The sequence below is a fragment of the Candoia aspera genome, chromosome 1 (assembly GCF_035149785.1).
Source record: "Candoia aspera isolate rCanAsp1 chromosome 1, rCanAsp1.hap2, whole genome shotgun sequence".
Taxonomy (NCBI): domain Eukaryota; kingdom Metazoa; phylum Chordata; class Lepidosauria; order Squamata; family Boidae; genus Candoia; species Candoia aspera.
Window position 1 is genome coordinate 38,599,232 of NC_086153.1, and position 26,633 is coordinate 38,625,864.

At 38.1% G+C, this 26,633-nt stretch overlaps 1 protein-coding gene across 1 annotated transcript in view; it reads left to right on the plus strand.

Moving 5' to 3' along the window:
* The window catches only part of MERTK (MER proto-oncogene, tyrosine kinase), a 59,973-nt gene extending 39,038 nt beyond the window's left edge, over window positions 1–20,935 (plus strand). Inside the window, exons 11-18 of the mRNA XM_063302224.1 lie at window positions 965–1,060; window positions 8,930–9,010; window positions 10,275–10,367; window positions 11,644–11,762; window positions 15,244–15,353; window positions 16,484–16,643; window positions 17,955–18,091; window positions 20,234–20,935. Coding sequence (XP_063158294.1) covers window positions 965–1,060; window positions 8,930–9,010; window positions 10,275–10,367; window positions 11,644–11,762; window positions 15,244–15,353; window positions 16,484–16,643; window positions 17,955–18,091; window positions 20,234–20,735 — 1,298 coding nt within the window. The 3' untranslated portion in view covers window positions 20,736–20,935. The remainder of the gene's footprint in view (window positions 1–964; window positions 1,061–8,929; window positions 9,011–10,274; window positions 10,368–11,643; window positions 11,763–15,243; window positions 15,354–16,483; window positions 16,644–17,954; window positions 18,092–20,233) is intronic.
* Window positions 20,936–26,633: the final 5,698 nt, after the last annotated feature.

Here is a 26,633-nt window from a genome sequence, read left to right on the forward strand (position 1 = left end):
TTTTTATGCTCCTTTGGTATGAAATGGAAGTTAGTTAAATCTTTCCTGAAACATCCTGAAGATGATTGCCCTCTGTGCATGGAGACAGTCCTCTTCAACCTATTTACCCTCCAGATATTTGGACTTCAAATCTCAGAATTTTGAGCAATACGATCTTGGCAGAGGAATTCTGGGAGTTAAAGTCACATACTTGAAGGGCACCCAGGTAAGAGATGGCTGCTTTTAGGCTCTCCCTTGATAAGAGAGAGGAGGATTAGGTGTCTCATAGTAGGACAGAATAATATACAAAAGTTATTGACTGCAATCTGTTTTCTAAACATGAGGAAATTCAGAATTCTTTCCCTCGCTTCTGGATCAGGCATTTTCTGTGACATTTGTATGGACTCATATCCCTAACTCATGCTGTTAAAGAGCAAGCCTATGCATGCTATATAATTATAGATATGCAAAATTCCCCATTCCAGGAATGGAATGTTCTAAGAAACACCAGAACATTCCATTTCTTTTCTGGATTCAATTTTTCTGGAGATGATCCAACAGTTTTCCAGAAGTAAATCTTCCAAAAAAGGAAATGGTTCATGGTTTCCAGATGTGATTTTCTCCCGCAAAACAGATCGTAGCTAGAGAGACTGTATCTCTTCACACTGCAGGTGGGAAACACTTCTTTGAATGAATTGCCACAGGAAAATTTACCACACATAACACACTGGAAGGAATATTTCTTCATTAATAATCAGGCTTTCTATAAGAAGGAAAGCTTCCCATCCTCTAAAGATAAATATTTAGTAAACAGGCAATCTAAAGTGATACAAAGAAAACTTGTACGGTACTGAGTGCATTTGTGCCCATATGTTGAATAGCTCTAAATTAATCACCCCATGATTTGATGGGGTCTTCCTGTATCAAGCATGCAATCAGGAAACTCATGCACTAAACTTCTATCTCATTTGTATCACTTTCCCAGTGGGTAGCCTAGGAGTAAGTGAAGAACTTCAGGAGAAACTTCAGGATGTTATGATTATCCGGAACAACTTGGCCCTGGGAAAGATCTTGGGAGAAGGTGAGTACTGTCCATCTATGCAGCTGTCACAAGTGCCAAGCAAGACATCTTTCCTTGCCCTGCGTAAGCTGGGTCAAGCAAACTGAAATTCAGTTTGAAAAAGCATGTCAATTGCAAACTAACTCCTCTAGACCATTACTGACCAGATAGACTCCAAAGAATTGTAGCTTGTATTAAAATAGATGAGTGCCTTACAAATTAAAAAATCAACTTTTATTATATGACTTAGCTTGTTAGTTTATTACAGTCATGGCCCAGAGCAGCTTAAAAATAAAATAAAGATAATAAAACAGAGACTTCAAAATTGAAACATTACTTAAAAATATAGCAGAACACAGAAAATTATCTTAACATAAAACAACATTCAGACTTTCCCCATTTGAAACAATAATTTATGTTCCATTGTAGCCAGTATTCAGACTCTGGCTGCACTACCTGAGATCTTCACTACATGATCAGATGACAGGAGGTTGATATAGTTATCTTCAGTCCCACCCAAATATCTCTATAAAATAAGCAGTGCAGCAGTACTTGACCTATGGTTTCAATTTCCTTCTTACCACATGGTAGAGATGCTGTTCTTTAGAAATGTTGCAAAACCCAAGAAAAAAATAATTTTGAAGATTATATAAAGAAGTGACTTCCAACTTTCAACCACAAGAATATACAGCAATTTCCCTAATCAATCCCTTACTCTATATCAAACCAAGATCTCATTATTTCTATAAATCATTCCATTAGCACACATACAAATCACTAAATGCAATTGCTCTTTCCCTTTATAAAAAAAAGAGATAAATCTCAAAATCAACTTCCCACAAAAAGCAACATTTATTTAATTATTTCCTATCACTAGTCTATTTCTGTCCACTGTAATAAAAATCAAATTATAAAAACACATAAATTGCCTACTTTTATAATTAATAATACTACAACAATCTTAACCCTATTAAACCTAAAAACCAAACAATTATTATTATACCTTATAGATATCTTATAAATCTTACAAATCAAACAAACCTTAAAAAGAATCCAATAAATCTTAATCCAAATAATTAAAGAGAAATGAAATCATAATAGCCTCACTGTTAATCCAATTAAACATTTTTAACTTTTTACCCCACTTTGAAATATACCAAAACATTTACATATCTCCCTATTACACACAAGGCATTTTTCTTACAAGAACCAAACAACCCAACTGCCCCACTTAAAAACTCAGACTTCTCAGCAGAAAACCTCCCACAGAACAGAACCTCTTCTTTCCCATAACATTCCCTCAGAAAAGCAACTCCCTTTGTAATTTGCAGCTCAGACTGTTGCTTTAACACCTTCACCCCAAAATGTGATCTTTGCCTGGCATTACTTCAATCTCGCTGTCAGTAGAAACATCTCCATCCTTGCCAAAATCTTCATCTTCTTCCATAATGTCTTCAGCCAGATGACACACTTTAGAAATAATATCTTCCCCAGTGTCCCGAATATTCTGCAGAATAGCCTGACAGAAATCTGAAAAGATCTCTTTGAAGGTCTGCTTAAGCTCACAATGGGACTCTGAAAAAGTCTCCTTGAAATCCTCTATGTTTCAGACAGTAGTTTATGGTGCCCTCTAGATACTTGACTCACAAAGATAGGAGTTAATAGTTTTAGTTCTTTTATAGTTTTTTTTTTGCTTTTTTGTAGTTTTTATCTTTGTTTCAAACTTAATAAAATTTATATTTAAAAAAATGTTGCAAAACCTGCCCTCCAAACAAGCAAGGGGAAGGGAATTACAGCAGGCCAATGTAAAATCTCTCCTGGTATCTTTGAAGAAAATATTAAACAAATAATGGGCAAGTGTAGTGCTTTTTTCTGGTCTCACTGGGATAAAGTAAAATGAGGACTGGTTGAAATTATTTTGGAGGTCAGTATCTCTAGCATGTTGACATGGCCTGTTCAAAACCCATTGAGATTACACATTAGATGAAAGTCCACAATACCTTAGGTTGCAATTAAGTGATTTCTGTCAGAGTGCTAGTAAGTGTTTGGCCCAAGAGATTAGAAAAATCACACACCAGGCATTTCTATAAAAATAAATTTATTTACAGAAAGCACAAAAACATATTTTACAAGCTGTGTATTCACATGTGCTCAGAGAGGACTGGGAGGAGGCTGTGCTGGAAAGCTACAAAAGGGAAAGTAAACAAGTCCAGGCAGGTTCCTTCCCCAGGCAATGCAGCTTTTAACACTGAGGACAATTAAGTTCGACCTCTTCACTGTGCCGATACTTAAGGAAGTACTCAATTACCATGGTAACCTAATGGCTTGGTCCGAGCAAAAACAAAGAAATGCCAACACTCCCCTTTGTTTTGCTAAGGAGTAAGACACAAATGATATTAAAGGCAAAACTGAAATACTTTGGCCACATAATGAGAAGTCAGGACACCCTGGAGAAGATGCTGATGCTAGGGAGAGTGGAGGGCAAAAGGAAGAGGGGCCGACCTAGGGCAAGGTGGATGGATGATATTCTAGAGGTGACGGACTCATCCCTGGGGGAGCTGGGGGTGTTGACGACCGACAGGAAGCTCTGGCGTGGGCTGGTCCATGAAGTCACAAAGAGTCGGAAGCGACTAAATGAATAAACAACAAAAGACACAAAACCAATTTTCTCTGTCAACTCTGTATGTCTTGGTAGAGCAAGAGGCTTGGTTAAAATATCAGCAATCATGTATTTTGATTCACAATATTTTAACATTATTTCCCCTTTGGCTGAACAAAAAGCTACCATCCTTCTCCCTGTGTATTTCCAAGCCTAGGTAATTTGTTACTGTTCCAAGGCTTTTTAATGTGAAATGGCTTTTCATGCAGGCTTCAAAATCAAGTTTTTGTTTTTCTGTTGATGTGAACAGCAGCAAATCATCAACATAAATGCACAGATACAGTCTTGTTTGTCTTTCTTCACATATACACATGGATCTGCTTTTCCTTTTTCAAAACCAAAATTCTGCAGTTTTTCATCTAATTTTTGGTTCCAGGATCTAGCAGCCTGTTTTAACCCATAGATTGATTTCTGCAGTTCACAGACCAGACTCTCCCCTCATAGCCAGGTGGTTACTGCATGTATAATTTGTGGTCTAAATCACCATAGAGAAATGCAGTTTGAATGTCATAGTGATGAACTGACATTCTTTTGAGTGCAGCAATTTTTAACAGAAATCTAATTGATTCACCTTTAGTAAGTGGTGCAAAAGCCTTATCAAAGTCTAAATCTTTCCTTTGAGTGAACCCTTTTGCAATCAACCTTGCTTTATATTTTTGGATTTTGCCTTCAGCATTCCTTTTCAGTTTGAAAACCTACCTACAACCTAGACAGTGTTCACTGGGAGGTAGATTTACCAGTTTCCATGTTTTGTTTTCTTTCAAGGATGCTAACTCCTGTTGCATGGCAGAATGCCAATTTTGTGCATTCTCAGGTAGTAAATCATTCACTTGTTCTAAGGACTTAGGTTCTGTGAATATGTGAAAAGCCTTTACTGTTTCAGCCTGAAAACATGATGGAGGAATGCCTTTATTACTCCTCTGAGATCTGCAAGGTAATACAGGGCTTAAATTGTGACTCCTATCACTTTCTTGAGAAGCATCTGTCTCATCAGACAGATCTTCAGTTTGCTTTTCTGGCTTAATGTCCTCACTAGGCAAAAGATCACTATCAGCAAGTCCTTGCTGTTCTGTTGTGGATAGATCAACTGCAGAGCTAGAATTTAATCTCCCCCGTTTTGCTCAGCAAAAGACGCGCGTTTGCTAATTATTAATTTCTCTCCCACTGTGAATGTGTAGCTCCTTTGGCTTTGTTCATAGCCAACAAAGATGGCTTTCTTTGTTGTGGGGCCTCCTTTCCTTCTCTGCTGTTTTGGAATATGAACCCATGCAGTGCTACCAAACACTCTAAGATGGTTTACCTTTGGTTTCACACCATAAAACAAATGGAATGGAGTGTCCTGAATCACAGAGTTATACAATCTGTTTTGTACATAACAGGCAGTGGATATTCCTTCTGCCCAATATCTGAACGATAACCTGGAATCTTTAAGCATGCATTCCATTGCATTTTGCAAAGTTCTGCCCTTTCTTTCAGCAACACCATTTTGCTGAGGGGTGTAAGGGTTAGAAAGAATTTGTTCTATCCCCTTTTCAGCAAGGAACCTTTTGAATTTGTGAGAAAGGTACTCTCCTCCTCTATCACATTGGAGTGCAGATACAGGCCTTGGGAATTTTCCATTTGCCCATGTCACAAAACCTTTAAATTTCTCAAATGCCTCATCTTTATGTTTTAAGATGTAGATAAATGTGTATCTTGAGAAATCATCAATTATGGTCATTGCATACCTTGCTTGTCCAAGACTTGGAGCAAAAGGACCAATAATGTCAGAGTGTACAATTTCCAGAGGTCTAGTTGTAACTCTGTCACTGTGCTTACTCACAGGAGCTTTTAGTGTTTTTCATTCTTTGCAAACTACACAATCTAAGTATTTATCACAGGGTTTTATCTTCAGGTCAGCACACAGCTGTGGCATTTGTGCTATATACCTGAAATTAGCATGACCAAATCTCCTGTGCATCAGGTGTACACATTGGTCATGATATGGAGTGTTGCCAACTGCAGCCTTGCAGCTTGGCTTCCTTGCATTTTGCACAATGTACAAGGAGTCTTTTAACATACCAGTAGCATACAATTTCCCATTTTTATGTATCTCACAACCATTTTTCTTAAATGTTATGACATACCCTGTTGCAGCTAATTGTGCTACAGATAAATGGTTTGACTATAAATTTGGCACATACAACACACCTTTCACAGTTTCTCCCAAGCAGGATAAATACAAGTCACCTTGTCCCATAATTTTGGTCACAGACCCATCAGCCAAAAATACACTTTGTCTTTCAGTTTTAGACAGTGACACAAAAGAGCTTTTACAGTTACATAAATGACAGTTGGCCCCAGAATCTAACATCCATACATTAGAATTACCCTTCTCAGCAACCTGTGCAATTTGGGTTGTCTGAAGAGCCTTCTTCTGTGTTGCCCTTTTGTTCTTTTTCTCTGTCTTTCTACTCTTGTGTCTCAAGGCACAGTCTTTCTGCAAATGTCCAGCTGAACCACAGTTGAAGCATCGCTGGCTGGCTAGTGCTGTAGCCTCAGCTTCTTTTCCCTTCTTTTCCCTTCTTTTCTGGTGCTGTAGCTTTCCAGAAGAGATGGGGGGGGATCTTTCCTCTCTCTTCTCTCTTACTCTACACAGAGTAAGCGCTGTGTAACATACGATGGGGTGAGGTCTGCTTCAGGCATAGATTCCAGGGTACAAATCAGCATGTCCCAAGTTTCATTCAATGAGGACAGCAGGATATAGGATTTTGTGAGAGGTGTAAATTCCATTCCTCTCTCCTGCAACTCAACAAACAGCTGCTGAATATAATGCAGATGCTCAGGAAGGCTATCTCCCTCTGCTAGGTAGGCTTTGTACAGCTTTTTTGTCAGGGTAACTTTACTCCCTGCTGTTGCCTTTACATACAAGTCTCTCAAAGTGTCCCAAAGCTGCTTTGCAGACTGCATGCCTCTCACGTACACTAGCTGATTGTCCTGAACTCCCAGGATAATGGTGGCTCTAGCCCCCTCATCCTGTCTAAGCCATTCAGCACTGGGATTTTGGGGGGTTTGCTCACCAACTGGCATCCAAACATTCTCTCTGAGAAGATACATTTCCATCTTCAGGGCCCAATTCAAGTAGTTGGTCTCTAAGCACTCAAGAGGCATCGCTGAAGGCTGGGAGGTAGTCATGGCTTCTTCCTTCTTTTGCAAGTCACCTCAGCTGGCTTCTTTGTCCTGTAGACCAGCAGCAGTTGGAAAATCTCCAGGCAGCTCAAAGAAAACCTTCACAGGTCTTTGTTACCTGCCTTTAAATGTGCATGAGGTGTAGAGCTGATCTCTCTGCTCTCTCTGGACTGGGCCCATAACCTGTCAGAGTGCTAGTAAGCGTTTGGCCCAAGAGATCAGAAAAATCACACACCAGGCATTTCTATAAAAATAAATTTATTTACAGAAAGCACAAAAACATATTTTACAAGCTGTGCATTCACACACGCTCAGAGAGGACTGGAAGGAGGCTGTGCTGGAAAGCTACAAAAGCGAAACTAAACAAGTCCAGGCAGGTTCCTCCCCCAGGCAATGCAGCTTTTAACACCCAAACTGAGGACAATTAAGTTCGACCTCTTCACCCTGCCAATACTTAAGGAAGTACTCAATTACCATGGTAACCTAATGGCTTGGTCTGAGCAAAAACAAAGAAATGCCAACAATTTCTGCCAAGAAGACTGAAATTTATCTCAAATGGTCAAAGCAACTAAACTACTTAAGTTGAGAATTAATTTAAGTTAATAGCTAATACATACCATTTGCACTCTAAGTTTTAATTGATGCCATTTCAGTCTCAGCCCAAAGGACTGAGTTTGGGACTCCTTATGGAACCAGAAAAACATCCTTTAGAAAACCTATTTGAAGAGTTTCTAATGGCTCTATAGGTACATATAAAAAGGCTATAAGGTAGCTGTGGTATTACTCTGGCCTCAAACATTTTTAGTCCACTTGGTATATAATTCCTTCCTTTTATATGGAAAAACCTTAAGATGCCAACTATAGTTCTTTTCACCATCTCCTTTAAAGATTAAATTTGGCCTTCTAAGTGCCTGTAGCATGGAAACAATTCCAAGGTATTTAAAGGTCTGAACCTGTTCAGTAACATTCTTGTTCCTGTTACCATCTATGTTTATATCTAAGGGTCTCTGAAAATACCATAATTTCCATTTTTGATCATCAATAACCAAGTCATTATCAATGCAAGAGGAGGCAGCAGATCTTAATGCTATCCCCTCCAACAGATAAGGTTGAGATAACGGCCGCACCACCTTCATATAAAAGTAAAGCAATTAGTCTTGACTTTTATATGGAAATGATGTCAAATGATGATTATATAACTTTAAAAATGTTGTGAACATGTTCCTTTAAGATCACAATTCAGGTTTTCTTTCAAGTACAGTACTTTTTTAACTCTCACATGACTCCTTGTAACTTGCAGTATATTGTGCAAAGTATTGTAGGGTACTAATCTTTGCATTTCTTGGCAATAAATATCGAAATGTCGCTAACCCTGTCAGTCCGATAGTTGGAAGTTTGTCTTGGGTTAGGACTCCAAGCTCCTATCAGACTCATCCGTCTATCCACACCCTTCACATCAGTTCTGCCTCATTAAATATCTAGAAGTATTGTAACACAAGTTAAGACATCTGTTGCACTAGATCAACCCTTTATCAGTTTCCAGTCCATGCCCAGCATTGCAGCTTAAATATTTCGTCTACTAACTAAATTCTCAAAATGTCACAATTATAGCCCTTTTGCACTAGCCTATTCCATTAACCTCCTTTTTTGTCCTCTGGCAGAGGAAATTTCTGCTGGTTTTGTCCAACCACAACCTTTTGTATAAATTCTGTCTCTGGCATGTTTTGATTTTTATCCCCAGTTGGGCTCTGAAGTGGGTGGAAGAAACAGGCTAGGAGTGACTTTGGAGAAAAGAATTGATGGGCATGGTAGTGATTAAGCCCATTTATGTCCTTTCTACCAATATTCCAGTGCAGATTTTACCTTTCTTTTTCCTGCGAATTTATGTAATCTCAGCAAATGTGGGATAGTTTGACAAGATGAGATATGTGTGCTTTATGAAGCATCTGAACCTGTCTTCAGTAGTTCTTCACTGGCCTGAAAAACCTTCTCAGTCTGGCTAACTGACTTTCATAATGGAATTTTGGGGATGGAGACAAACCTAGCATTATTTCTTCATTCAGGGGAATTTGGATCAGTCATGGAAGGGAATCTCAACAATCCTGATGGAACCACTCAGAAAGTTGCTGTGAAAACAATGAAATGTAAGTATCAGCTGGTCTCTACAAATTTCGAGTTGTTTGTGTAAGAAATATTCAGCAGCATTTAAATAGATAAATTAGTTGTAGAACTTCTCTAAAAAGAGTTCTGGGAAATCCTTTCCAATTAAGAATCCAGCAAATCTACGTAGAGACAGAAGGATGACTTTTACTCATGTATCTATTTTTAAAGGTATATACTACTTTTCATTTTATCAAGTATATCAGAATAATTTTAAGAATAGTCACAAATTTGCTGGCAGTGCTCATTAAAAGGCTAATTTCTGTTCTGAAGAATTTTTTCAAAAGGCACAGAGGAGGTAACAGGAGGAGAGTAAAAAAATGAACAATATCTGTTCAATTTCTCTCAATTACTGAATTAAATAATAGTAACAAGCAATCTAGAATGCCCCTTGGAATCTTGGAGATCTCAGGGGGATGAAACAGATTGTAAGACAGCTGGAGCACAAGTGGCAGAAGTATTCAGGTGTGATTGAATAAAAGTAAAAGCATTATATTGTGGTTTCTATGTGGTAGCTCCAGTGTCTCCTTGAGGGGCTCCAATAGAATTGTTTCAGGTGTGCTGAAATTTCTGCTGTATCTCCTAAATATGATAGAAATCATAGAATAGATTGTGTTCATTTTTGTGAAGATATGGAGAACTCACCAGGAACAATAGTCAATCAAGAACATTTGAGTCTGTGCCCTCTAGTGACTGCAGTATATTATGACACTATTCATGCCAATCTTTTAGAACTTCACTGACAGTGTCAGCTTTTTCTCTGAGATCACATAAGATCTCAGATAACAGAATCAGATCCTGAAATTATCTCAGATTCCATCTTGCATTCAATTTTGTAACCTTTTAGTTTCTAAAATTAGAAGTTTAGATTTGAGAATATAAGTCTTATCTCAATTTAATCCTGGAATGAAATGGTGGTGTTTGCTCATAATTTCAGTGAAACCCAGAAACTTGCCTTGAAACATTCAGAGTTGCCTGCTTCTAGAAATGTGACTGAAGTAACAACTTTCAGTTGTTTGTGCTGCATTCCTTTGTGCCGCCCTTTGTGTAAAATCACGGGGGACAATGCCAGTCTTAATTTTCACCACAATAGCCTACTCACATATCTATCTAGTCACAAGGGATACCTGTTTTGTTAGCAGATGCTCAGGACAACCTAAGGCTTCCTTTGAACATGCAAAAAGATGTGTTATATTTAAAATATTAACTTCTTACTAAACCTTTTTATTTATTCTACTATGTTTTCAGTGGACAGCTTTTCCCAACGAGAGATTGAAGAGTTCCTCAGAGAAGCAGCATGTATGAAAGACTTTGATCACCCAAATGTCATCAAACTTCTTGGTGAGTCAACTAGAAAACAGAACTTCTCAGGTAAAAGGGTTTTATTCACAGCCCAATAGAAAGTCAATATAACTGCCCAAACCAATGTTAGGCACTCTTCCTACAGTACATATAGAAAAAATATAGACATGACATAATTTGAAGAATGCATTGGGAGATAATCTCTGTATATTTCAGAAACCTCCTGAGAATGTTTATATTAGCAATTCACTGCTAATTTATTATTTGAACTATCCCTGAAAATGTCCTTATCCACATTTCCACAATTGTTGATTAGTAATGCATCTAGTGTGAGACTTTCAACAAGATGTTGCACTATTTGCCTAAAAAGACTGCTCTTGTTTAGGTTTTCAGCCAAACTCTTGTGTCATTCTCCAAGATTTAATGGATGTGCTGGCTGAGGATTTTTAAAATTATAGTCCAGTTTATTTGGAACGCACTAGATTGGGGAAGGTTGACCTAAAGGTTTTGTCACCATAATGTTCTTATGGCCTAGAGAATTAGACAGAATCAAAGATGATCAACTGTTCAGAGCTAAACAGAACTACTACAGTCAAAATGAATATATTATTAAATATATTTGCTATGTAAGCAAATATTAGAGGAGGGTTGTTGGATATCTACTGTACATCATAAAACCAATCTTCTGCATGAAATAAGAAGATAAATCAGGTAGGTCTTTAATCTGTTTTTTTATGGCTGTTTTGATTTTTTCTAACAACTGGAATGCTATTGTGTATTTTGTTGTCTTTACAGTGAAATATTCCTGAACCAGTTTCCCATTTATAATTTCTAGCCTTCTTTAGTGAATGAAAGAGATGAATTTGAAACTGGCTGATCGTATAAAGGATATTTTTAAAATGGTTGCTACTTACTATTTTTTTAAAAAATTAGATGGGATGATTTGTAAATACTGTTATTCTATTTGAAGTTACTATACATCAGAGAACTATATGTCTCTCACCCTGATGATGTTCAGAAAGTTATTGAAAACTTGGCTGTTCTTCCAGGCCTTGGGGCAGAGGTTGAGCTCCTGTAGGATGTTTTACTGTTATTTAGAGTTTGCCCTCTGGATGCTTATAATCTGTTTCTTTTTATTGTTCCTTCCTTTTTTAAAATGTAATCCACCCAGAATCATCTGGAGTCAGGTGGCCTCTAAATTGCAATAAATAAATAAATTGTTGAGAGAGGTTTGCAGCTTTAAAAAGTGGTGTATGATAAAACTAAATATTGTTATGCACAAAAAAACTGAATTCATTTTCTTTATTCTTTCCAGGTGTGTGCATAGAACCAAGTTCTCAGCAGGTTCCAAAGCCCATGGTGATTCTCCCATTTATGAAATATGGAGATTTGCACAGCTTTCTTCTTCGCTCAAGGCTTGGAATGGGTTCCCAGGTAAGCAACAATTCAATAGAAAATTACTCTGCATAAAAAGTTGGGAAGCTGGATAAACAAGGCAAGAATTGTCTCATTTCAGACAAGGATTGATTGTGGAATCTCCTTAACACATGATCTCACATAACGGTCTTGATCATCACTCATAAAATGCCTGTTTATCAAACAAACCTCACAAGCTTCTTCTGTGTCCTCTCTAGCCTTCCATGTTTTTTATCATGTCATCTCGCTTTTACCATTTTTGCTGGACATAAAAATGTACTTCCAAATAAAACAATGGGTTGTAGGTTCACATCCTCCAACGTGAAGCTTAGAGTCGTCCTTGGAATTAAGGATGATGCTGGGGGTTTTGCTTTAACTTTTTATAAAAGTTGAAAGGAATATTTAAAGTCAAATCAAATGGGATAGGAAGCCTGACCGGTCCCAAGGGAGATGTTGCAAAGCATATTGGCATTTAAGGGTGCCAACTGGTGACCCAAGATTTAATTGGAAGATAAAGACTCTAAATTTATTGGCTTTCATCCAATCTAGTTGTCTGCTAGATTATGTCTGGTTCAAGCACAAACAGCCTCAGCTGTCTTATATAGAAAGAGATGTGTAGCCGGGTGTCATCCAGATATTTGTGACAAGTCAGTCTATGTCTACTCGGCCCCCAGTTAATAATCTAGGGACCTTATTATGGACCAGTGGCAGTTTCACAATTTTATAAAGTGAGCCCTATGTAAAACATAATGCAGAGGCCTAAATGAGACATAACCAGAGAATGATTAATTGTGGCCAGACTATCTCCATCCAGATAAAACTGTGGCTGACATATCAGATGAAGCTAATACAAGTAACTTGGAGCCACTAAGGTCCCTAGGGGTTGATTTTAATAACAGTGCTGGATCAAAAAGCATCCTTAGATTGTAAAGCTGATTTCTTATACCTAAGGTAGACAACCTAAGGTTCTTTCCAGATATTTTGGAGACTTTTCAGAATTTGTTATGCTTGCTAGGGTTGGCCTGGATATATGGCCTGGAGCTTCCCAGCCACAAATCTCCATCATCTTGTCAAGGAAGTGAGTGTTAGCCTCTGGCCTATAGTTATGATTTAAATATTTTGCCTGGCATTTTGAACACGGGGTTGCCTTGTTTGAGCAGAAGGCACTGTTGTTTTCCTGACCTTTGTGTTTGTTTACTGGAATCATGATGCAAATGCCTTATAAAAGCCACAGTCCTCTTGCCAGAAGGGAACTTGTTTTTTTTTCCGAAGCCTGTCAGTGTTACCATCCACTTATGCCAGTTTTTCATGTAATTACAGTTTCCTGTACATGTAATTACAGTTTCCTGTAATTGAAAAGGCTATGGTCCTTTTTGCTGTGTCATGCAGGGACTAGATATTGTTCTTGCACTAGAGAGAGTACACAAAGATTTTAATTGTTGGGAAAGTAATGCTTTTTATATACTCTATGACAAAAGCAGTTGCCTCATTTTGACCTGTTCTTCATATAGAAAGGCATTGTAAAATAGGACAACACATTATAGAGTCTCAGCATGTGAACCTGCCTAAATGGCAGATTAGTGGAAAATTAAATGACATTTTCATACATAATTGGGGTTGCTCAAAGAGAGGCTTTTTCTACTAGCTGCTGCGTAGGAATGAACACTGGACAACATTCCTCCCACTTTGTCATCATCCATTACAACTTTTGAAACAGTATTATTTATGAACTGATTGCAAAAGAGGTTTTTACAGGAAATGCTAAAACTCCTCTAAATATATTTTAATTTCACTTCACCAAAATGTGCATACTCACATATGCTGTAAAGCAGTGATGGGCAATCTCTTCCTTGGTATACGGCAGTGACAAAGAAACTTCACTAGAAAAGCTTAGGCCTGAATTTTCTGCCTTTCAATATATTTTTTAAAAATAAAATAGGAGCATTGTTCCTAAGTAAAGATTTCCTTGAGACAATTTTGACTTCTTGTAACTATAAGGCATGCGTAGTTTTCTTGGCAACAGAATATAATTTGCCATTTCCTTCTTCTAAGATACATATTTTTTACTTTCCAGTCTATCCTAGGATTTCCTGATAGACTCCTGACCAAGTACTAAACTGATCTGATCCTGCTTAAACTTTTAGAGATAAGACAAGACCAGGTAGATCCTGCTATCCGCTGTAAGGCTCAATGCAAAAACCAGGCTACTGCTTTTTTAAGAAGTAAAACATCATACAGCCATAATTCAGTGGATTAATGCTAAAGTTTGGCAATGTAGTTTCAGGGGGAAGGCAAGAGTTACAAAATTGGGAATTGGGTCCCATTTCTGCCATAAATAAACTTCACTTTAAAAAGAAATACCAGTTAGCTTAAGCATGGTAATGAAGTATATCTAATGATTCAGAGATTGCTTGTAATATTTTTCCAAAATGGGCACCCTTGTGACATAGAACCTTTACTTCCTGTCTTCTTTCACTGATAACGAGAAATCCTTTAAACTTTGGTGAATTATTTATTTTGTTGTATCAGCTAGCCTTGATCATATTTCATTGGGTTTCCTGGATCTGATTGTTTTAAATTTTCTTTATGTATACCATCTTGAGTTAGATAGCAGCACCTAGCTGGGGTTTGGGTAGGTAGAATCTGGTTATCTGTCTGTCTGTCTATCAGTCAATTGTATCAATTTATATAGCCACCCAATTCACAACTGCAACCCTGGGCTTTGCATATAGGATCAAACCCAAACAAAAACAATGAAATAATAGCAACCGAGGACAAAGCCAACTCAAATCATAAAAAGCATAGCATCACATTGACCAGCTCACCTAACCTCCAGACCCAGTGCCCGAGGGAACATCCAGGTCTTCAAGGATTTACCAAATGCTAGCATGATCAGTTAGTGCTTGGCTAGGAAGCCATCAGGAATATCACAGCTACAGGCCAGACTGGGAAGTCCAAAAAATCTTCCTGGAAAAGGACTACTTTTGAATTGTTGCCAAGAAAATGGTACAGACATATCTTGAAGTCACCATGGGTTAAGGTCAACTCAAAGAAGACTTTACCTGTTTTCCCCCACCATCGTGACTTCTTGGCTATAGAGCAATCAGTCAATGAAGTACTATAATCATAGCATACTTGGATATGAAATCACTTTGATATTCACTGAGGCATTTTAACCTAATCCTCCTTAATCTATCTGAAAGGTTATGCATTTATTAATGCTATTTGTACAGGAGTATGTATATTCTAAATTAAGCCAACGTGGATACACTGCCACTATCTCACTCTTGCTCTCATATTAATTAAAAGATTTAACAAAACATAGTTATAGTAGTAGTAAATGAAATAAGTTATCTTTGTATCCTAGCCAATCCTGTTTATCTTAAATCAAAGGTGCCCTAGTCCAATATAGGTGAGGCTTATTTTTCATCTGTTATTTAGTATGGTGATTTACTAGTATCCTATATTAAGAAAAATGTGTATCTCATTCTCTTCCCAGTATGTTCCACTGCAGATTTTATTGAAGTTTATGATCCATATTGCTCTAGGAATGGAATACCTCAGTAGCAGACATTTCCTCCACAGAGACTTGGCTGCCCGAAATTGCATGTGAGTTCTGCGGTGTTCTCTTTTCTACTCAGAAGAATTCAGATGGATCTTCATTCAGAACTTGTGATTCTTAAAGTAGAAAACAATCTGAGAATGAAAATCAAGGAAATGTAGTTGTAATTGAAAATCAAGGAAAAGTGTTTTTCAAATCTATCACTGCAATTTGAATGAATACTCTTCGAAAACTTAATACAGAATAACTACACAATATAATTCTGTTGAGACTCTTGTTCTTTATTGGTGATAGAGGGATTCCTTAGAAAACTAAAGCATTAGGTAAAACTACTTTAGAGCCTAGCTTTCTCTATGGTATGCTAGCTGTATGTGGACCAAGATGTACAGTTGTAGTTCTAAGTAGTAGTTCTAAGTTGTAGTTCTAAGTATTAGTTTCCATGAAACATACAGAAAATGTATTGCAGGGATTCTGACGTAATGAAGGAAAGGGTACTTTGATCTTAGTGTTCCATCCTCTGAACCTTTTTTCTCTGAATCTTTGGAAATGACTATTAATAAGTATTGTAAACCTCTTGGAAAATAACTAGAGAAGAGATTGAAGAATGGAAAGAATCAAAGACACACATACGAGATGCCACTTATACATGAAACATACAGCAGTAATATGTGTGAAGAGGATCTCAGATTTGCTGTTGATTTCAAATTGGACATGAGCTAGCAGAGCACAAGTAGAACTATAGTTTTCACATCATCAGAGGCAATAGTTCTACTGCACATTTAAAAGTATGTGTTCTTCTGTGATAGGTTCCAAGGAAATGACAACTTGGAATAGATTCAGAGAAAGACAACAAAAATGAAGGGATGAAAAATGGGGCCTATGAATTTGGCCTGAAATGACTAGTGGGCAGAAGACTGGGGGTTGTGGTAGCAACCTTCAGATACTTGAAAGACACACAGAAGAGGCCAAAAACTTATTCTCTATGCCCAGAAGGGCAGGGTTTGATTTAATACGTTTACGTTACAGAAGGAGACATAACAGATAAAAGTTAAGAGAAAACTCTTGACAATTATTCAGATCATGTCTTTCCCAAAGTACACACATGTGAAGTAATGCTACATCTTTGAGAGGCCTCTCTCTTTTTCATATTAACTTTGTGGCATAAATCATTGGACAGGTTGCGGGATGACATGACTGTGTGTGTAGCAGACTTCGGCTTATCAAAGAAAATTTACAGTGGAGATTATTACCGGCAAGGGCGTATTGCAAAGATGCCTGTTAAATGGATTGCGATAGAAAGTCTTGCTGATCGAGTCTACACAACAAAAAGTGATGTGGTAAGTAAATGAGGAGATGGTGTTCCAATTTAATTGTTAAATCCAGTTCCAGGAGGAAGGGTAGTCAATTTGGATTGACAGGATTCTTATTATAATATATGAAACATACCATATGCCTGTGCCCCTGTTTTTCACACAGCAGTATTTATACAGAGTAAGCTGGTTTGAGAATAAAAGGCTTATTCCTATGATATTTATATTTAACCTGTTGGTTTTAATAGTGCTTACATTATTCAAAAAGAACACAGAGGCATCCACAGTGAATTTTCTTTCTGCAGATTTTACAAAATATTTTGTTTTCTGCTTTGAATCCTCCTTCAATTTTCTAACTAGGCTTTCGAAATGTTAAAGGGGGAACAAAAACTCAGACTGGTTTACTTTTGAATCATTAATAGTGACTTGATTTTTAAAAAAAATGTGTGGTGATGCATAGTGATAAAAAAGATTGTTTGATAATACAGTATCAAGACATCAACCTGTTAGTGAAAGGCATAATTACAGAAAAATTGGGGATCCTACCCCTGAGCTTATTAGTCAAATAAAGCCAGTGCTTCAGCTCCCTCTGCTGCGTGGGAGACTATTTCTCATGATGTTAGACAAGTTCTAGAGCCAGGAATTGTCCTTTTCCGTGACGCTTCTGCAAGTGCAAGTTACCCACGAAGGTAGTTTAAAGAACAAGCCTGCCACATATAAAATTATTTATGTGGAAACCTTTAAAACGTGGGAAGCATTCTTTGTGGGAAGCACTGGAGCCTAGATATCTGTGAGAAGAAATTATTTGAAATTCAAATAACTGGTCAATCTTTCCTTCTTAAACAAAGTACTGTCAATTCCAACTAGCAGTGGCTCTCTATTTCCAAGCCTCATTAACTGAAAAGCTTTCAGTCTGAGATGCCAGGGATTAAATTGGAATGTTTATGCATATTAAGATTCTATCTCTACTATTGAAGTGTACTTTTCATCAAAGAATTATTAGCTAAAATTATAATCTTAAAACATGTTAGAACTGGAAAGTCCAGTATGTATCTTTGTCAGTTTCAATATTTACTATTAGCTCTTTTTTATGTAGTAAAAAGATGTAATTTGCAATAATGTGAAGTTACTGGGAACACAGTATCATAAACGTGATGATTTTCAACACTGTATGAGAAAAGGCAGCACAGTTCTTTTTAATGGACATAAAATCTCACTATGCTTGGTGGGACTTATTCCCAAAAAAGCATGCATAGGAAATTATCATCATCATCAATAAATTAAGTTCTTCTGAAATGCTTTTTAAGTAAGTTTTTCCTCTGTTTTCTTTTCTTGTAGTGGGCTTTTGGGGTTACAATGTGGGAGATAGCAACCCAAGGAATGAATCCATACCCAGGAGTGCAGAACCACGAAATCTATGATTATCTACTTCATGGGCATAGGCTAAAGCAGCCAGAGGGCTGTTTAGATGATTTGTAAGTATTTTATAACGGTGATAATAATGAAGCAACATGGTAGCAATTGAATACATGGCTTGCTTATGGCAGTTGTCACATTTGCAGCTTGAGTTCTGGTGGTTTTTCTTTGCTTTAAGTAAGCTGTTTTTGCTTATGCCTTTAGACTATGAATAATAAAACCAACCAACCAACCAGAAATCTCTTAATGTAGCCACTGTGTTTGAGGAGGGGCTGTCCTGGGTTTGAGAAACTGTTCTCCCTTCGAGATTCCTGACTGGACTCTCTCCAGCATTTTTTTTGCAATTCACTTTAAACAGACCTGGCATTGTGCCTCCACCCAGTGCAGGGCACTATTGATTCATTCCCACCCCACTCCTGGGAAATCAAGAGAGAAAAAAGCATCAGTTATGAAAAATAGTAGTTTAACTGTCATCAGTAAGAAGCAGCATACAGATATAGGACTGTCTTTAGCTACTGCCTTGGATAGCAAATATTTGTTTGTTTATTTTCTCTCCTGCCTTTATTATTTTTATAAATAACTCAATGGTAATACAGGTAGTCCTCGGTTAATGACCACTTGTTCAGTGTCCATTTGAAGTTACAACAGTGCTGAATGAGTGGTGGTTACAACTGGCCCTCAAAGTTCTGGCCGTCCCAGCACACCACAGTCACATGATCACGATCTGGGCACTTGGCAACTGGCTCATACGTACGGTGGTTGCAGTGTCCCACGGTCACATGATCACAATTTGCAACCTTCCCTGCTGACTTCCCACAAGCAAAGTCAATGGGGAAGCCGGCAGGGAAGGTCGCAAGTTGCTTGGATAAGTCTCCCCCATCTGTGCACCCTCTCCCAGCCCTTCTGTGCTCACACACCTCAATGGCCACCTGCACACCCTCCCCGCCACTCGCATACATTTGGTATCTCCCAGACTCTACCCCAACATTATATACTATTTTCTAGGCCTTCCTATACAACTATATCCTAATATACAGTACATCACAGGTCCATTCAGGGAACAGAGTATTCTGTAGTATATATAGATAAAGTAAAAGTATAAAAACCAAAGCAGTAAACAGTAATTGAAACAATGCATACATAAACCAGGATAAAATTAGCAGCCAGGATTTAAAACAGTGCAGCATGAGTAAAAAGCCACAGCAAAAAGAAATCAGGGTGAAGATCTCAAAGGACAAAAACATAGTTGAAATGCCTGGGAGCACAAAAGAAGTCTTCATCGCTCTGATACTACAAAGATCACAATGATTGTTCTCAGGCCAGCCTTTCTGGAGATAGCATTCCACAAATGAGATGTCAAAGTCTTCCTCCCATAGCTGCCCACTTCCTCACATCTGGCAGTAACACCTGGATTAGGACTATAAGGCCTAACAGACAGATATGGGAACAGATGCCCCAAATCATTTAAAGATTAGTGTTCAGTTGGGCCTAAAAACTGATAGCTAATGTAGATAACAAAGCAGTTGTAGCGCCCAGTCCCTATTAATAATCTAGCTGCTGCCTTTTGGGTTAACCGTATTTCCAGATTGTTTTTAAAGGCAGTCTTACATGTAACTCGTTGCAATATGCTGAACTGATTTAGTATTTTTAAAACCTGGCCAAGAAGCTGTGATTCAAAATAAGTCATGTTTGTCAGTATTGGCATGTTCAATTTGAAATGGATTAAAAAAAATACTATACTATTATCCATTCAATTGCAATATATTACTCCCCAAGATAGGTGTTTTGTTTAATCTGTTCAATCGTGTCTGATTCTCGGAGACTGCCTGGACAAATCCCTGCAGTTTTCTTGGCAAGGTTTTTCAGTGGTTTGCCATTACCTGCTTCCTAGGGCTGAGAGAGAGTGACTGGCCCAAGGTCACCCAGCTGGCTTTGCACCTAAGGCAGGACCAGAACTCACAGTCTCCAGGTTTCTAGCCCAGTGCTTTAACCATTACATCAAACTGGCTCTCAAAGGTAGTTTGCCTGTCTTCAAAGGATTAACTTTGTCACCTTTTTGGTAGCTGCTTCTAACATCCCAGGTACCCAAACACAGAATCAACCCAACTTTTTATGGGACGTTCACAAATGAGTGTCCGTCTTTCTCTTCCTTTATGAATTGTCCAGCTTCCTTCATCATGGCATATTTCTCATTATTTCAGGTATGAAATCATGAACTCCTGTTGGAGGGCAGATCCTGTGGATCGACCTACCTTCTCAGAACTTAAGCTTCACCTGGAGAAAATATTGGAAAGCTTACCTGCTCTGAGTGAACCAGACAGTGTAATTTATATTAACACCAACTTGCTGGAGGAGAATGCAGAAGGGCTGATAGAAGATGATGCATTTCCCCAAATAGACACAGTCCTTGATATGAATGATATCATAGAATCTTGTTCCCAGAGACCAGAGCCTACAGTGGTCACTGTGGATATCCATGAAAGCAGCGGAATGGGGGATAGATACATTTTGAATGGAGTTAGTGAAGAGCACCTGGCCAGTGTGGTAAGAACACAGGAGGAAGATATGCCATTGCTTCAGCATACCCACTTGCAGAACGGGATGCAGTGGTCTCAAGCCAGCACACTCCCTGTAGGAAATACATTGGCTAATGAACTACTCTATGCAGACGATTCTTTGGAGGACTCTGAAATTCTGCTGTGAAAGAAGAACTAGCATTCTCGTATGAACTGCAGATCAGAGACCCTTCTCAGCCAGAAGTGCTCTGGATAGCCATTGGATGTTCTCATCGTGGAAAGCCATCCTGTGTAGCATGCTCTCCAAGCCTTGAACAGCAGATGACTTTAGAAGAAACATTTGGTATCTTTATAGAAATTATATTTTAATAAACAAATATGATGATGGTCTGTTTCATTTATACTGAACACAAGTTTAATTTTTTTGGTCTCTTATCTGTAGCAGGTTCTTTAATGGATAGTTTATTTTTTCATTTATTTATTTATCAAATTTTTATCACCGCCCATCTCCCCCTCAAGGAAGGACTCTGGGCGGTTTGTCAATAGTTTTTCTTCTGGCTCCTTCACAACTTCTCTTTGTGTTACAATAGATATTGTGTGCATTTTATGCATATACACACACACATACATATACACAGACAATTTATGACAATCTCATTTTCATTAAAAAAATATGCCCATTCTCTTTTCTCCACAGCAGACACCATACTCACCACACACACACAATTTCCTGCTGAAAACCCCTCCCAGAACTGCTGAGTGTGACCTCTGTTGCATCCCCATAGCAAGGCAGGCTTAGTTGTCATTTGAGTGAAGGTTGCTTCCTGATTGTGGGTGGGGTAGAGAAACTGAAAGAACAGTTCGGAGTGGGGTTAAATCTCTTCTATTTGTGCTGCCACCCATTTCTGAATTGCTACACCAGTGTTTCTCAACCTTAGCAACTTTAAGATGTGTGGACTTCAATTCCCAGCATTAGCTGTCTGGGGAATTCTGGGAGTTGAAGTCCACACATCTTAAAGTTGCCAAGGTTGAGAAACACTACACAATGCAGATTTTTTAAAGATGTGTTTATTCATACTGTATCTAGTTTGGCCCTCTGTTCCTGCTATTTAGAAGGGACAAGGAACATATTTTCCTATGAAAATATTTCTGAGCTCACATCAGGAGAGTACTAAATGGTGGGTTTTTTCCCTCCCTATTCTATTTTGGAACTTTTCCTAAATATCTGGCCCACCCTTCTAGCAGAGAATTCAACATTCTGCACCATCCTGGTGGGCTCAGGAATTGTGCAACACTTCTTACCTTTTCTTCTCAGTTAAAATTAAGCTGTAATATTTTATAACAGTGAGGTACACCAGCCATTCTCAACTTGGCACCTTAGTCTGGCTGAGTACGCATGATGCAAGCGATAATTTAACATCTCTGGATTACGGTTCCTATCACTGACTGGGGAAGACTAATGTAGAGAAGTAAGAGAGTATGTGTTGTGCCACATTCAAATTAGTAGGTCTTCAAGTGGCTTATATAGAAATGAATTTACTTTTCATTCAAAGCACAGAGAGAGAGAGAGACTCCTTTCCATAGCAACTGTTTTTACTGATTTTTCCACCAAGAAGGGCAAATCCACCTATCATTTTGCCAATTTCTCTATCGCAGGGATTTTTAGATTGTGACCTGCAGTTTCATGAAAATCTTTGATCTCCATTTGTGTGTGTGTGTGCCTGGATTAGTCCCTGCAGTTTCTCGGCAAGGTTTTTCAGAAGTGGTTTGCCATTGCCTCCTTCCTAGGGCTGAGAGAGAGTGACTGGCCCAAGGTCACCCAACTGGCTTTGTGCCTAAGGCAGGTCTAGAACTATGGTCTCCCAGTTTCTAGCCTGATGCCTTAACCACGACACCAAACTGGCTTGCTTAATCTCCCTTGATCTCCATTCAGATGTTTACAAAAGGGTTGAGAGACAGCCAAGAAACATCGAATAGACTAATCAGGCCCTGGGCTAGGAGCTATCAGTTTTATAATATGGTATTGATTCATGCCTATTCCTTTTTCCCTAAAAATGTACTACTTAATAAGGCAGTTTTTCAACAGCCAGTCCTAGGACAGGATATTCACAATGCAGTGCTGGGCTTTGACAATTAAGTTAATGCTGAAGTAATTAAAATGGTCTTCCAGGGGAGGTATGGTGAACTGAAGATGACTCCACGAAAGTGGGGCTGATGACTGGCAAAGACCAAGGAACCAGTGAGTAGACCAGTTGCTTGGAACCTTTCCAGATAAGAGGATGGGAGATCTCCCACGTGTGCTCCGGACAACTGCTCCTGGCAAGGAGACACAGGACAGCGGGTTTCTGTGGGAACGAAGCCCTGGGAGATGATTGGATCAGCCATCTTCCTTGCAATCACAGCAGAACCTTTTAAAGGACATTAAGTTTGCAAACTTCACTTTCCAATCATTTTCAGAAATTGCCTATTAACCATCTGAAACCTATTAGAGACCTTTGGAATGACAAGTTTGAAAAGTCTTCATTGGGTGAGTTTATCTTCAACTCTGAACAAAAGAAAAATTAATTGTAAGCTTAAGAACCTAAAGAATCTGAAATAAACAGCAAAAAACTAAATAAGATTTTGATCTAAGAAAGTTAAAAACAGATTAAGGGTCTAGATAAATTTGGAATATTGACTTTTACTATAAGATTTTGGAATTAACTGTAAAAAATAAACAGCTTCTCGTGGGAAACACTTATTTTGGCTATCCTGGCTAATATAAGTCATAACAAAGATAAGTGATGATTTTAGAAACTGGACATTAGAAGGGACTAAAGATTTTAAGCAGAAGAAAAAAAAATACAAGCCTGTTCTTGATGTCAAATTAATACTGGGACTTACAAAATGTTATAACATTGGAAATATTAAAGGAGATCTTTGAAGAATGGAGCCAGAAATTAGTAACTACAATATCAACACTGTCAGTAATGATGTCTGCTTCTATGGATAGACTATGTCTAAAAGATGTTAATGAAGGAATGACAGATGTGGAACAAATTTTATCTGACAAGACAAAGTACCAAAAGCAGAACTACAAATGATAGGCCAAGAGAATGGTTTGGAAAAGGATGCTTTGCTGGATATACAAAAGAAACTGGCTGCAGTTTTAAAAATTAAAAGGAAAATACAAATGATAAATCAAGAGAATGACCTGAAAAATATTTTTTAATTGGATTTACAAAAGAGGCTTGTTAAAGCCTTGAAGAAATCTGTGCGATGGGACAAAGAAGTATTTGAAGAGAAATCAAATCCTAAGGTAATATTTGATTGAATTAAAGATTAAGACAGAAGTAAAAGGAAGGAATATAAAGTTGGTTTATTTGATCAAAGTTAAAATAGACACTTTTTTGCAAAGTTCTGGTAATGCTTTATGGACTTTTTGCTGTCACTAAGATTGAAAACTTGATGTTTTATGGATTTGCTTATAGATAAAATAAAGGATGGGATATGGGATGAAGAGATATCTGTTTGTAACCTTATAGGGGGTGAAGAGTTATAAAATTTGTTTATCCTTGTTGTGATGAAGGTTAGAAATCACTTCTTTATATATTTCTTTCCTTTTCCTTTATTCTTTATTCTTTCTTTTCTTTTTCTTTTTTCCTGCACTTTTTCTTCTTTTTTCTTCTCTTTCTCTAAGTTTAGTTTGTATTAATTTTTACTATTGTAATTTAAATTCTTAATAAAAATTATATTTAAAAAGTTATTAAAACATATGGTATGTTTGGATTTGATTTGTAAAATAAATGATTTGTGAAATGACAGCCAGAGATATCTAGCAATTTTCAAGTAGTCTGTGGGGAAAAAAATAACATTGTCACTTAGTATGTATTTCTAGTTTCTCTACTAACTTTTTGCATGGAGTAAAGTAATTACACAGCAGATGGTGCTAGAGTTCAGGATAAATCTGTACTGTTTGTATTGCATAGTACCTGCATGCTCTTAAAATCTGGAATGTAGGTATTTGGAGGAATCCTATTATTTTATAGAAGCAAATTATCAACACAGTTAAATGATGTTTTGATTAGACTATCAATAGTCTATTGATTATTAATATTAGACTATCCCTAGTCTTTTGCTGAACTAGAATATAAATACATTGTATGAGAATCACAGGGAGCACTTTCTTTTTCTTTGGTCTTTTCAGTTCTCCAAAAACATTCCACCATTGTAGAATACAGCAATAAAATGCTCAGGATTGAATATGAACCTGAACAGTTTAGTATTGTATCACTGTAAAATCAGGGCCAGCCTGAAGAGTTTTTTCAACCAGTGGGGATTGTTAAGGGCATTTTTTTCCTCGTTCCAGATTCCTTTCTTTTCCTTTCTAGCAGATACCTTCAACATTCCTGGACTCAGCCACCATCAACCTAGTTTTAATTTCTACCCATGCATTTCTTTTATACCTGGGGGGAGTAGAGATCTGCTGCTTATCAGCAGACTTGTGTGACCCCTCAAATTTGCAGAACATTTTGTTTGTTTGTTTGTTTGATTTCTATAGCTGCCCATCTCAGCAAGTGACTTTGGGCAGCTAGTTTAGTTTGACAGAGAAGCTAAAACCTGGGGAGGCAAGGAATGGGACCCTACAAAACAGCATAGTTAGCACTGAGCATGCCCCCGAACCACAAAATGCTGCAGGAATATTTGGGGGGGGTAGAATTTAAAAAGTCAAAATGGCCACCACAACCATGTGATCAAAGCCCTGCCCTATGATGCACATTAAAAAAGGACGGTGCTTCCATCACATAGTTATGATGACCATCTTGACTTTTTTGACCAACCTCCTGTGGACACCCTTGGAATGCTGGTTGACTGGTTGAGGGCATGTGTAGAAGTGGAATGGTGATTTCTGGAAATAGGTCTGTGGGCGTAATGGGAAGTAGGAATAACCTTGAGGGACGAGAAAAAGCCGCAACCAAGGCAAAGGTCAGATAAAAGAAATCTGAGTCCGGAGCAGAACTGTAATTTGAGAAAGCATCTCAAACATGACCCTTCCTAGTTTTTGTGAAGATACTGTACAGTAGAGGGAGGGAGGGGGGAAGCACATCCAGACTTGCAAGATTCTGTTACTGTAACCTTATAATAAAGAAGTATTGGCATTCATAACTCTGGCATCCTATTCTGGTCTACCTTGAAGGGCTGACAGAAGCAGTCATATTTTTCTTGCTGGCCTGCACTGCTTCACTGCATTATGCACAAAGGAGTAGCATTTGGATCTACCTTTCCTTCAGTAGTACATTCTCAGTTTCTTAGAGCCAATTTCTTACAGCATGCAACTACTCTTTTGTAGTTTCACCAGTTGCTGATCCGTGTCCACATGGAATGCAAAGTGCTAAACAAGTCCTTTACAAATCATAAGCGGGGGTGGCTTTCAGAGGGCCTCTCCCATTCCAGTCTCCCAAGCCATTGAATGTCTGCACCTCTCTCTGTCTCTCTTCACATAACAACGTGTCTTACACTTTAGGGGATTGTCTTTATTTTATCCTCACATCTTCCTGAAGTAAATAGGGGGGAGAGAGGGAGAATGAATAGGAAGTAAGGTTAATGGGCAAGTGAAAGTTTAAACAAATCTCAAACACTTTCACGGCATTTTCTGGGGCAAATAGGTTCTGTGAGGAGAGAGATTTGGGGTTTGCACACGCCAGCTTAAGCACGCTTGTATGTAGTTGTTTTCGCTTTTGTTTAGCCTTTTTTAAGAATCAGTAATTTTTCCTTCGAGCCATTCTGCTGAAATAACCGAAAGTCCAATACTGTGCGGTACAATAACGACCTGTCTTGCCAGGCTGTTTGCCACTTTAAGTTAATTGTTTGGAATCATGTATAAACACCGAGCACCCTTGTTCTTTTCCTTTCTGCCTCCTGGTTTCCCCCAATACATACATTATTACAGCGGATCCTTGGCTGGAGAGGATACGTCAAAACTCCAAAAACTATTATATTCCTAGTCGCTGAGCTGGTTGGGCAGGAGACAGGCGCGCTCGCCCTGGCCTGGATGTGCTGCTGGGGAGAAGAGCGGCAGTTACAGCAAGTCAGTCCCCCGGAAAGA